This window comes from Nerophis ophidion, linkage group LG16 (genome assembly GCF_033978795.1).
Source record: "Nerophis ophidion isolate RoL-2023_Sa linkage group LG16, RoL_Noph_v1.0, whole genome shotgun sequence".
In the NCBI taxonomy this organism is placed as follows: Eukaryota; Metazoa; Chordata; class Actinopteri; order Syngnathiformes; family Syngnathidae; genus Nerophis; species Nerophis ophidion.
In genome coordinates, this window is record NC_084626.1 from 20,665,960 (window position 1) to 20,679,042 (window position 13,083).

A 13,083-nucleotide genomic window follows, 5' to 3' on the forward strand; every position below is an offset into this window, starting at 1 on the left:
TGTGTTTCATACATTCATTAAAATATGACTACACAGCTGTTAATTTTCCTTTACTTTCAGGTGTAAGGTAAAGATTAGCTAATGGAAAATGATTAGTATAAAATAAATCATTTTTATTTCATGTAACCCCCGTCTTTAAAAATTGTTATGCAACGGTTTCAAACTTTGATCAAGGTTCCCAGAGCACACCAGTTATGTGCTATGGGAAGCAAACATGACGCTTTCCGATGCTACATATATTTTTTCTACCTTCGATCACCTCATCCTGGTTCCCAAATGTTCGGTGCTTGGTTTGAATGCAGGAAAGTAAACTTTAATGGATTTATGACGTTTGATGATTGCATACAGTGCATCCGGAAAATGTTGTCAGCGCTTCACTTTTTCCACTTTGTTAGCTTTATTCTTAAATGGAATAAATTCATGTTGGCAACATTCTACACACATTACCCCATAATGACAATGTGAGAAGTTTTTAATTGCATTTTTTATGCAAATTTACTAAAGCTAAAAAACGGGGGGGGGGGGGGGGGGGGGGACAAAACACATGTACATAAATATTCAGCCTTTCCTCAATAGATTGTTGATGCACCTTTGGTAGCAATTACAACCTCAATTCCTTTTGCATACAATGCCACAAGCTTAGCACAGCTATCTTTGGGCAGTTTTGCAGCACCTATCAATCTCCCTCAGATTGGATAGGAAGTGTTTGTTTTCATCCAGGATGACCTGGTACATTGCTTTATTTATCTTAGTCTAGTCAGGGAGGTGACCAAGAATCTCACGGTCAATCTGCCAGCTTTAGCATTCGTCTGTGGAAAGAGAACAACATTCTCTGCAGGCCTGTATGGTATAATGGCCAGATGGAAGCCAGTTCTTAGTAAACATTTGCCAACATGAACCTGAAAGGCCTACTGAAACCCACTACTACCCACCACGCAGTCTGATAGTTTATATATCAATGATGAAATATTAACATTGCAACACATGCCAATACGGCCAGTTTAGTTTACTAAATAATTTAAAATTTCCTGAAGAAGTTCTTGTTGAAAACGTCACGGAATGATGACGCGTATGATGCCGCGTGTTTGTGACGTTACTGGTTGAGTGGACATTTTAGCCCAGCACCACTTTCGGCTAAAAGTCGTCTCTTTTCATCGCATAATTACACAGTATTTTGGACATCTGTTTAGCTGAATATTTTGCAAATCTGTTTAGCTGAATATTTTGTAATTTGTTCAATTAATAATGGAGAATATAAAGAATGCTGTTGGTGGAAAGCGGTGGATTGCAGCTGCCTTTAGCAACCGAAACACAGCCGTGTTTTTGTTTTGAAGCTTTAGCGAACATGTTTCTCTACCACATGTCAACCAGCAAGTTTTTGGATGAGAAAATTGTGATATTAAGTCAGCCCTTACCGGAGACTTGTGCAGAGTTAGCATCCTCCTGCAGCAGCTGTCAAAAAGGCAGCTGTGATCTTGGCTCCTCCATTAGCTTCTCTCAGAGACACTGGCAGTCCCCGCAGCCCTCCAACTTTCAAGTATGACTTTATAATCTCACTAAAACACTATTAACATAATAAGCAGATAATGGATTTTCCAGAATTATCCTAGTAAATGTGTCTAATAACATCTGAATCACTCCCACTGTTGTCGCCTTTTTCTTTTCTAGTGCTTCACTCTAACTTTTAATCCACAAATCTTTCATCCTCGCTCAAATTAAATGGGGAAGTTGTCGCTTTCTCGGTCCGAATCGCTCTTGCTGCTGGTGGCTATGATTATAAACAATGTGAGGATGTGAGGAGCCTTACAACCCGTGACATCACGCGCACATCGTCTGCTACTTCCGGTAAAGGCAAGGCTTTATTAGCGACCAAAAGTTGCAAACTTTATCGTGAATGTTCTCTACTAAATCCTTTCAGCAAAAATTTGACAATAACGTGAAATGATCAAGTATGACACATAGAATGGACCTGCTATCCCTGTTTGAATAAGAGAATGTCATTTCAGTAGGCCTTTAAAGATTCTCAGATCATGAGAAACATTTCTGGTCTGATGAGACAAATATTGAACACTTTGGTGTTAATGCCAAGCGTCATGTTTGGAGGAAAACAAGCACCATTCATCCCCAGTACCATTCATACAGTAAAGCATGGTGGTAGCAGCATCATGCTGTGGGGATTGTTTTCAGTGGCAGGAACTGGGAGACTAGTCAGGATGGAGGGAAAGATGAATCCAGAAATGTAAAGAGACATCCCTGATGAAAACCAATACCTCTAATCCAACTTCAAAGGTGCTGCAAAAGGGAATTGGCAAAACTGTAGATATTAAAAAAAAAAAAAATCTTGTAAAATTATATTCAAAAATACTTGAGACTGCATGTGCGAAAAAGGTGCATTAAAGTATTTTGCAAAGGCTGTGAATACTACTGCAGGTTTTTATATATTTTAATTATGGGATAATGTGTGTAGAATTTTGAGGACACCATTTCATTTTGGAATAAGGTTGTAACAAAACGTGGGAAAAGTGAAACACTGAATACTTTCCGGATGCACTGTAAAAAGTGAGCTTTGATGTCCTTATGACATCTGTGTTGAGTGAATAGTAAAGTGTCTATGCCGGGTTTGCTGCTACTCGATGGATTTATTTTGTACCTTAGGTATATCTTAGCCCTGCAATGAGGTAGCGACTTGTCCAGGGTGTACCCCGTCTTCCGTCCGATTGTAGCGGAGAGGCACCAGCACCCCCCCACGACCCCAAAGGGAATAAGCGGTAGAAAATGGATGGATGGTATATCTTACACATGCATAATTTGATTCAAACAAACCTTTTGAACCATGACGAATTGATTTTAACTTTTAGGACACCTTTTAATAACTGTAGGGCTTACATGAAATAAATGTTATCTTTATGAAATATGTAAACATTTATACCCCTACAATAAGCCTATGTCACAGGGTGCTGTGGCGCAGATTGTAGAGCAGCAATGCCAGCAACTTGAAGGTTTCAAGTTCAATTCTAGCTTCCACAGTCTTAGTCACATCTGTTGGGTCCTTGGGCAAGACACTTCACTTTTGCTACTGATGGGTTGTGGTTAGCACCTAGCCTTCCATGACAGCTTTTGCCATCAGTGTGTGAATGTGATCTAAAATGTAAAGCGCTTTGGTTATTTATTTGCAGCATGGCCAGCAAACCTGAGCATTCCAGGTTCAAATCCCACTTCTGCCATCAAGACACTTTTTTTTTTTACATTATATAGCACTTCTCTAGTGACTCAAAGTGTTTTACATAGGTTGAAAACCTCTGCACTTTCTTCAGTGATGTACCCCCTGTGAACTTTTTTTTTTTTTTTTAATTCAAGTACCCCCTAATCAGAGCAACGCATTTTTGGTTGAAAAAAAGAGAAAGAAGTAAAAATAAAGCACTGTCATCAGTTTCTGATTTATTAAATTGTATAACTGTGCAAAATATTGCTCATTTGTAGTGTTCTTTCTTGAACTATTTGGAAAAAAATATATACAAATAACTAAAAACTTGTTGAAAAATAAACAAGTGATTCAATTATAAATAAAGATTTCTACACATAGAAGTAATCAACTTAAAGTGCCCTCTTTGGGGATTGTAATAGTGATCCATCTGGATTCATTAACTTAATTCTATTTCTTCACAAAAAAAAATTTTTTTTATCAATATTTATGGAACATGTCCACAAAACAAAAATCTAGCTGTCACTGAATATTGCATTTATTTTCAAAGTTTATGAACTTAAATTCATATTTTATTGAAGTATTAATCAATAAATATATTTATAAATGATTTTTGAATTGTTGCTATTTTTAGAATATTTAAAAAAAAAATCTCACGTACCCCTTGGCATCCCTTCGAATACCCCCAGGGGTATGCATACCCCCATTTGAGAACTGACGACTCCCAATATCTAAGCTACATTAAAACTAGTGTGGTGTCAATAGGAGCAGGTGGGTAAAGTGTATTGCCCAAAGACACAACGGCAGTGACTAGGATGGTGGAAGCGGTAATCGAACCTGGAACTGTCAGGTTGCTGGCACAGCCACTCTACCAACGGAGCTATACCACCCGCTTCCAGTGCCACCCACACTGGTTTAAATGTTGCTTAAAATAATGTGTAGATAATGGGTTTAAAACTATGTGAAGTGCTATATAAATATAACCCACAATAGTAAATAGGTATTTTTAACTGTGCCATAGACCAAAGTGTAAATATTTAATAGTTTGGAAACAAAAAAAACACAACAAAAAAAAAACGCGCCAAATGTTAAAGTGCTTTATTAAAATGGTAAAAAGATGTGATAAGTGTCTTGAACGTGTGAGAATCAGTGACAAGTTGTGCAGAGTGAAAAGTGATAACATGATCTACAATATTTTAAATGTTCATTGCAATGAATGCAGCAGCACCTTCATCCACTGCTCCATGTCTGACCTATAACCCAAAGCAGACGCCGCTTGGACCACTAATGGCAGTTAATAAACCCCCCATTGTTATCATACCTGCTGTGTGCCACCAGTATCATGGCCGTCGGACGTCCACTTTGTCCGCGTGAAAGACGCAGCACGAAGGAGTTCGGTGGCAAACCCACAGCTTCCGTCTTCAGCAGCACCATGTGCACGTGTGAGGGGAACTCTGCGTGGTCCTTCACCAGGAAGTGCTGCTCCCTGACAAGAAAAAAAATATTTTAAAAACGTCCATTATTAATCCTCAGTATTATCATGTGGTACCTTTTGGAGGAGATGATCAAAAGATCATTGAAGAGATGAAGGTGGATGCTGGTAAGCGATGTTCTCGTCGTCTGGTAGCTGCTCTCCACGGTCAGCTGGTTCAGAGGACCATCGTGCACCAAAAACCGGCCACTTACCACCAGAGGAACGGCCTAAAAGAAAGAAGCGGTTGAGGACAAACCAGCAAAATAAGAACATTTGAAAGTCCACAAGAGCCACCTTCAGTTGGCCAAAATCCAGCAGCATCTCCAAGGCGACCAGCTGCTCGATGAACTTCATTTTTTGGATGCCCTCATCACACTCCTTCACTATCTGTCACAGCAACCATGTTGATGCAACCTTGATTTTATTTGCATTTAATATTCAAACATTACCTCATGGATGGCCTCCTTCGCTTTCTCAAGATAGAACAAACTCTCCGACTTTTCTTCCGTCAGTTTAAGAATACTCTGAAGGGAAACAATGTAAAGATAAAATAAATAAATTAAAAAAAACGTACATGCAGTGTTCCCTCAAAAGCTATTCACATGTCGGAGCTCATACTCCAACAGGCTCCTTCAGCTTCCTTCCAATAGTGTTCGATTCAAAATCACCATTTCGCACTCAATCCAGCAATTTATGATATCTGTCTATTACCTGACCACTTTCAGTCTCTTTATAATGTATATTTTTTTGCTGGATCTACTCTATTTTAGGCTGCCCTTTTTTTTGCTGCAGCCATTACGTATACTTTAATATTGTACTTTGTATATATATATATATATATGATAAATGGGTTGTACTTGTATAGCACTTTTCTACCTTCAAGGTACTCAAAGCGCTTTGACTCTACTTCCACATTTACCCATTCACACACACTGATGGAGGGAGCTGCCATGCAAGGCGCTAACCAGCACCCATCAGGAGCAAGGGTGAAGTGTCTAGCTCAGGACACAACGGACGTGACGAGGTTGGTACTAGGTGGGGATTGAACCAGGGACCCTCGGGTTGCGCACGGCCACTCTTCCACTGCGCCATATATATGTCTACTACAGTACATTTATAGTCTACTTTATACCTGCATTACCCTTTCCATATCTTTGTAACTGAGCTACTGTGTGGAACAATTTCCCTTGTGGATCAATAAAGTTTGCCTAAGTGTCACGGAAGATTTATGCAGTGCATTAAATAAAACCCAACCTAATCCAGAGAGAATTTATAGTGTGCTATTTCGCAATTCAACCGAGTGACAAGCGTCCCACATAAAACACTCATTTATTCTAACTTCTGAGCTTGTTTCACCTCTTCTGTCCTTATTGGCGAACACCATGCACAAATAAAACTGGCAAAACTTGACTCAGCAGCACCACCTATTAAATTGCAATTTTTTTATTTTTTCAACTTGCAAATCGTTAGGCGTGAGTAAAACCCTTGTGTGTTTCACTCCATAATTACCTGCAGGATGAGTTTTATGCGAGTGATTCTTTGGAAAGGAAGGACGAGGAAAGACTTAAGATTTTGTCTTTGGCAAACCGGATCGTCTTCCAGCTGCTTGAGCGTACCCACGAAGTCCGGGTTGTGCTGCCTGGAAAGGACGAGCAGGAAGTAGAAACGTGGACGCCGCTTCAGCGGTGAAGAGCGTGGTGACTCACAGCAGATGCTTGACCAGAGCTTCCTGGTACATCATGTTTGTCACGTAAGGCACATAGCGAGTACGGAAGGAGGGGCAGTGATCCAGCACGATGTCCCCTAGCTGGGACATGAAGACACTTTCCCCCAGGCGGATCTCCAGGTCCATGAGAAATCTGCAGGACATAAGACGATAAAGTAACCATGTACACAGGAACAGTGTGGCACTCCTACTTCTCACTGGCCGCCTTCACGTGACGGATGTTGGAGAACAAAGTGTGATGCTCCAGCCGGGACAAGGTGTGTTGGAGGGCCTTGGACGCGCAGAAGTGATCCACGGCCACGCCCAGACTCCTCAGGTAAGACGCCTCAGAGCCAATCAACTCAAACATACACTAAAGAAAAAAATACATTGAGACTTTTTAAATATGTTAAGAAAGAAAAACATTTCATTGCTCGGAGGTGGAGACTACTAGCATGTAATTACGCCCCCTGGTGGCAATGAGGGCATCACACCTCTTGAAGCCGGACCTGTCCAGGAGTCAGGAGGCTCAGCAGACCCGCAGCCTTCACTTCCTCCAAGTCCTGCCACAGCATGCATGGCGACACTCTGATCACGTGACCATCGGGAGGTGGAAGAGTCTGCTCAGGTGAGCTTGGTTGAAAGTTCAGACGGGATTGAAGACCCTGCAGGTACTGCGGGGCGATCAGCTCAGTCAGTGACCGTTTGTTGTTTAGTCTCTGGAGGTCCTCTTTGACGTTCTGCAGACAGTAGTCCTGATAGAGGGGACCTAAAAAGTACATTAATTCTACGTTAGATGCCATAACTCAATTAAGTACCACAGTAATCACCTTTAACCCCTCAGGAAAATTACATGGCTGCGGTTTACAAAATAAATCAGTATGTAGTTTGTTCTATGGTACTCGTACATGTATTTTTTTATACATTTGGAATTAGTCAACAAAAAAACTAAAAATGCGTTTACAAAAGTATTTGTAGGCATTTTTTTCAAATACATATTTTAAGTCTTTAAACAAAATATTACAATACTTGAAAACAAAACACATTTGTGCATTTTTCCCAAAATTACAATACTGCTTTACGAAAAACGATTTTGTCTCTACATTTAACTGTACAAAATATACAACCCCAAAAATATATATGAAGTTTTCCCCCTGTAGACCTGTACATTCTTGGATTTAAAAAAGCAAAACTTTAAAACAGTTCTCAATATTGGTGAACAAATAGTCGATTGCAATACTGTATAATGTTTGTTTTTTTCCCCTAAATGGACAAATTTAATATATCTTCATTAAAGCAGATTCAAACTAGCATTGTTAACTGCTAAATAACCAACTTTTATCTTTCAATCACCATCAGCAGCTTCTCCATATTTCATGAATAAAATGTTTATATATTATTTTAAGCGTGTTTGGCTGCCTTTACACACATTCTGCTTCAGTAGGTTGCAGGCAAGCAATGCTGTACAATCAAACTGCTTCACCAAGTTACACAGACATGTTTTTGATGATTTATTTCTTTAATTCAATGAATAGCATCCTCTTAGCACTGTCCTTTACACACTTTCTTCAATGCTTGGAAAAACAGTTATAACCATCGCTGGCTATAAGCAAATGCTAGCGAGCTAAACCACAGGATGTTTTATTTGATCATACAGGGTGTGACATTTACAATGCCAACTAGTGGGAGGAGGCTCATAACCTGAATCTTTGTTGGGGAAAGAAAGTAAAACTAGCAAAAACAAAACTGGGGGACTTGTATTCTGTGGTACTAAAGTACTTAAAATAAGCCATATTGGCACTCATTGTTGGTCAGTATGGTTTGAGCATTGGTACTTTCATTTAATTTATGGAATTTGAAAAACAGAATTGTTTATCAATACATCCATTTTCTACCGCTTATTCCCTTTGGGGTCGCTGGTGCTTATCTCAGCTACAAATCGGGTGGAAGGCGGCAACAAATTTAATTGAAAAATAAAGCATTTTTCCAGGATCAAAGAACAAACAAAAGTTTTTGGACTAATTTTCAAAACGTTGTCCCTACAAGGTCGCTCCGTGTACCTTCCGTTCATTCTATTTCCAATTCTGAAACCCAAATCAAAAAATAAAATTAGCACAGTTTATTTTTTTTAATCATACATGGCAATTTAAAAAAAAAAAAAAGGGGGTTGATTTTCATTTAATATTGCCGTTACATTTTATTTTGTGCTGTTTTCCTTTAATGGATTTACATTTTTCCAGATAAACACAAATCGAAAAAATGTTAAAATGCAAAAACGTGTGGTTATCCGTGGAATGACAAATTGAACCGGAAGCAGTATTTTAGCTTTTCCTTTGTTTTTAGCATAACTAATCTTTATTCGGCAGGCGTCCCATTGTTTTTTTAAAGTGTTACTACATAAATTTAGTTTCAGAACTGATAATAGAAAAAAAAAATCCGAAATTTGCATTTAAGAATTTGAAATCAAATAAATGGAACATACACAGACCAAGGTGTTGTCAAATAGCAACTTCCGGTTCCGGAATGTAAAACACCTGCTTTTGGTCTGATTTTTAATCTGCTGACTGGTCGTTTTCTTTTTTGTAACGTGAAATCTAACTGGAATATCCAACCCATTTTTAGATCTAGTTACTGCGTTTTGACACTGGGAAATTTTGTTCAACATTTTTTTTTTTTTTTTACCATGAATTGATATACGTGGACCCTGGCTTAAACAAATTGAAAACCTTGGGGGGGATGTCGTAGTGGTTTGTACAGTCCTTTGAGACTTTGTGATTTAGGGCTATATAAATAAACATTGATTGAAAGACTTATTCGGGTGTTACCATTTAGTGGTCAATTGTACAGAATATGTACTGAACTGTGCAATCTACTAATAAAAGTTTCAATCAATCAATCGTACTCCAAAATAAAACTTTGAAGTTTTGATTTGTAATTCTCATGAGTGTACTATTAGAGCAGGGGTCACCAACCTTTTTGAAACCAAGAGCTACTTCTTGGGTACTGATTAATGCGAAGGGCTACCAGTTTGATACACACAAAGAAATTGCCATAAATAGCCAATTTGCTCAATTTACCTTTAGTAAATAAAAAAATAATATATATATATATATATATATATATATATATATATACATACATACATACATACATACATACATACATATATACACACACATATATATAAATGGGTATTTCTGTCTGTCATTCCGTCGTACATTTTTTTGTCTTTTTACGGAAGGTTTTTTGTAGGGAATAAATTATGAAAAAAACAATTGAACGGTTTAAAAGAGAAAACAGGAAAAAAATGGAAATTAAATTTAGAAACAGTATATTTTCATTTCCGACTCTTTAAAATTCAACGTAAAAAAAAGACAAAAACTAGCTAATTCGAATCTATTTGAAAAAATAATGAATTTATGGAACATCATTAGTAATTTTTCCTGATTAAGATTAATTTTAGAATTTTGATGACATATTTTAAATAGGTTAAAATCCAATCTGCATTTTGTTAGAATATATAACAAATTGGACCAAGCTATATTTCTAACAAAGACAAATCATTATTTCTTCTAGATTTTCCAGAACAGAAATTTTAAAAGTTCAAAAGATTTTGAAATAAGGTTTAAATTTGATTGTAAAGATTGTCTAGATTTGCCTGAATAATTTTTTTGAATTTTAATCATAAGTTTGAAGAAATATTTCACAAATATTATTTGTCAAAAAAACAGAAGCTAAAATTAAGAATTAAATTAAAATGTATTTATTATTCTTTACAATAAAAAAAATACATTTACTTGAACATTGATTTAAATTGTCAAGAAGAGAAAGGAATTTAAAAAGGTAAAAAGGTATGTGTTTAAAAATCCTAAAACAATTTTTAAGGTTGTATCTTTTCTCTAAAATTGTCTGTCTGAAAGTAATAAGAAGCAAAGTAAAAAAAAAAAAAATGAATTTATTTAAACTAGTGAAGACCAAGTCTAAAATATTTTCTTGGATTTTCAAATTTTGAGTCTTTTCTCTCTTAGAATTAAAAATGTCGAGCAAAGCGAGACCAGCTTGCTAGTAAATAAATACAATGTAAAAAATAGAGGAAGCACACTGGTAAGTGCTGCTATTTGAGCTATTTTTAGAACAGGCCAGCGGGCGACTCATCTGGTCCTTACGGGCTACCTGGTGCCCGCGGGCACCGCGTTGGTGACCCCTGTTTTAGAGCAAGGTGTCACAGTATTGTATTGCCAAAGGTGGCGCGTCCATTGACTAGTGGACGTCTCATAAATGTAGAAGCGGCAGAGTTAGCATGCTGTGGGTCCGTGTTTTAAGTAGATAGTTGCTAAGCAAAGTGGCGGACATTTACGGTTGCAAAATAAACGCTTACCTAAAGAGATCCCCAGTCTCCTCGTTTAAAGCGCATGGCATATTGTTGTAATGTTGATGTGCCATTTTTGATCAGGCAGCACCGTGACCACCACAAGGGGTTCAGGCGAAGTTGTAGGCAATTGGGCTAGTGAATTGTTTAGAGCAGTGGTCCTCAACCTTTTTCAGTGATGTACCCCCTGTGGACATTTTTTAATTCAAGTACCCCCTAATCACAGCAAAGCATTTTTGGTTGGAAAGAAGAGATGAAGTATAATACAGCACTATGTCATCAGTTTCTGATTTATTAAATTGTATGACAGTGCAAAGTATTGCTAATTTGTAGTGGTCTTTCTTGAACTATTTGGAAAAAAAGATAAAAATAACTGAAAACTTGTTGAGAAATAAACAAGTAATTCAAATGATAAATAAATATTTGTACACAGAAGTAATCAACTTAAAGTGCCCTCTTCGGGGATTGTAACAGAGATCCTTCTGGATTCATGAACTTAATTCTAAACAGTTCTTCACAAAAAAATAAATCTTTAACATCAATATTTATGGAACATGTACACAAAAAAATCTAGCTGTCAACACTGAATATTGCATTGTTCCATTTCTTTTCACAGTTTATGAACTTAACATTCATATTTTGTTGAAGTATTATTCAATAAATATATTTATAGAGGATTTTTGAATTGTTGCTGTTTTTAGAATATTTAAAAAAAAATTTCACGTACCCCTTGGCATACCTTCAAGTACCCTCAGGGGTACACGTACCCCCATTTGAGAACCACTGGTTTAGAGCAGCAGAGCTAACATTTGCGCATAATGTATCTGTGTGCCGGGCTTCAATTAAGTTCAAGTTGAGCACAATAAAAAGTAACATACTTTGCAACAAAATGCAGGATAATGTGTAGAAATTATTGAACCCATGCAGTCCGCAAAAATGCAATAACCTAATGTCACTTTTCACCTACTAGTTTAAGCACGCACATTTAAATGGGATCTAGTCGGGGCCGGCGCTAAGTGGGGCTTGGGAAGGTGCATACCACCGCCCCAGAGGTCAGCGCGGGACTTACGGTTGTCAGGACTCACCCAGCTTTGACCTGGGGATAGCAGGCATCTTACCATTTATGCCTGGAGAAGCTTAGACCATATACGGTTATGATAATCACAAATGCTGGACGTACATCGACTTTAAGGTTGCCCCAGTCTGGACAAATCATGGCTGACTATTTTATATTGCCGCTCACAATTCACTTTGTAAGGACCAAACTCACAAGTGGATCAACGATTTTGCCGCATAAAAAAACAGAAACAAGAACAAATGAAGTGGTGGTATACTTTCATAAGCGGTTTTGAGTCTTTGCTGCTGCTCTGAGTGGGGCATGAACCCTGGTCGCTAGCATGAAAGGTGATGGTGCTGACTACCAAGCTAAACACACGTATTTCCCGCTGATGGCACAGAATTTAAAGGCCCACCCTGGCTCTGATTAGTTCCGCCACTGTATCTAGTAAGAATATATGTACGATTTTGATAGTATCATGAAATGTGTTGGTTATCTTTTAGAACTTGCATGGAGTGATGAAACGCCTGCATTGTGTCTCCATGGCATCATGCCGTGCACCAGCCCACCTCTTCCAATGGTACCAAAGGAGGGGGCTTGTGTAGTGACAAAAGTAATTGTGGTCAAATTTGACCATGTGGTCACTCAAGTGAACTTACAGATGTGAATGTACTTTGACTTGAAGGACACAATCGCCACTTCCTCCTCTTCTGGATCTTGAGGCCTGCACGCCATCACAAAGAAAGTTGTTAATGAAGCCAGAGATCACACCTTTTGTGACGTCTTACTCTTCTGTAGTTTCCTGATCAGTCAGCAGAGATGAGAGGCGCTCATGTCCTGGAACAGAGAACTTCGGCACCCTACACATTTTTCCAAAACTCCATAAATTCATTTCAGCCATCGATCTGATGGCTGATGAAATATCTACAGGACTACAGGAGAACACATCAAAAGTAAAACATGGAAAATTGCAATGTAATTTTCTCACTTGTCATCCTTGCTGCGGTCAACAGGGTCATGTCCTGGTTTCTCTCCTAGAAGAGGGTCTTCAAAGTAGGCAATAAGCTCAGCGATCTTGTCTGAGCTGCAGCCTTCATGCATGCTGTCAAACTGAGCCATGGTCTTCATCTTCAGAAGCTTCATCTTGGAGCTCATTAAAAGCTGCTGCCAGGAGGCAATCACACAACGCACGACAGCTGCTGAGGTCGCTTGGCTACTAAAAAAAAAGGAGAAAAAAACAACCTACAAAAAACATGACAATGCATTTACCCAACTG

The 13,083-nt window shown here is 38.2% G+C and overlaps 1 protein-coding gene across 1 annotated transcript; it reads right to left on the bottom strand.

Moving 5' to 3' along the window:
- Positions 1–4,285: 4,285 nt before the first annotated feature.
- On the bottom strand, positions 4,286–12,965 carry si:ch73-15b2.5 (rho guanine nucleotide exchange factor 19). Its single transcript, XM_061874626.1, has 12 exons — positions 12,796–12,965; positions 12,596–12,667; positions 12,467–12,531; positions 6,876–7,150; positions 6,594–6,754; positions 6,383–6,535; positions 6,186–6,315; positions 5,126–5,200; positions 4,971–5,063; positions 4,752–4,903; positions 4,524–4,688; positions 4,286–4,455 (listed from the first exon to the last, which is right to left on the bottom strand). The coding sequence occupies exons 1-12, from the start codon at positions 12,960–12,962 to the stop codon at positions 4,407–4,409; spliced, it is 1,557 nt and encodes a 518-aa protein (XP_061730610.1). The 5' UTR covers positions 12,963–12,965; the 3' UTR covers positions 4,286–4,406.
- Between the last annotated feature and the right edge of the window lie 118 nt (positions 12,966–13,083).

Excerpts from the sequence above, each read along its gene's own strand:
- si:ch73-15b2.5 (XM_061874626.1), bottom strand. The coding sequence starts at position 12,962 with ATGAGCTCCAAGATGAAGCTTCTGAAGATGAAGACCATGGCTCAGTTT. Across the intron at positions 6,536-6,593 it reads GTGAAGGCGGCCAGTGAGAA|ATTTCTCATGGACCTGGAGA; the intron begins GTAGGAGTGCCA and ends TATGTCCTGCAG. Across the intron at positions 4,904-4,970 it reads TGGATTTTGGCCAACTGAAG|GCCGTTCCTCTGGTGGTAAG; the intron begins GTGGCTCTTGTG and ends TCTTTCTTTTAG.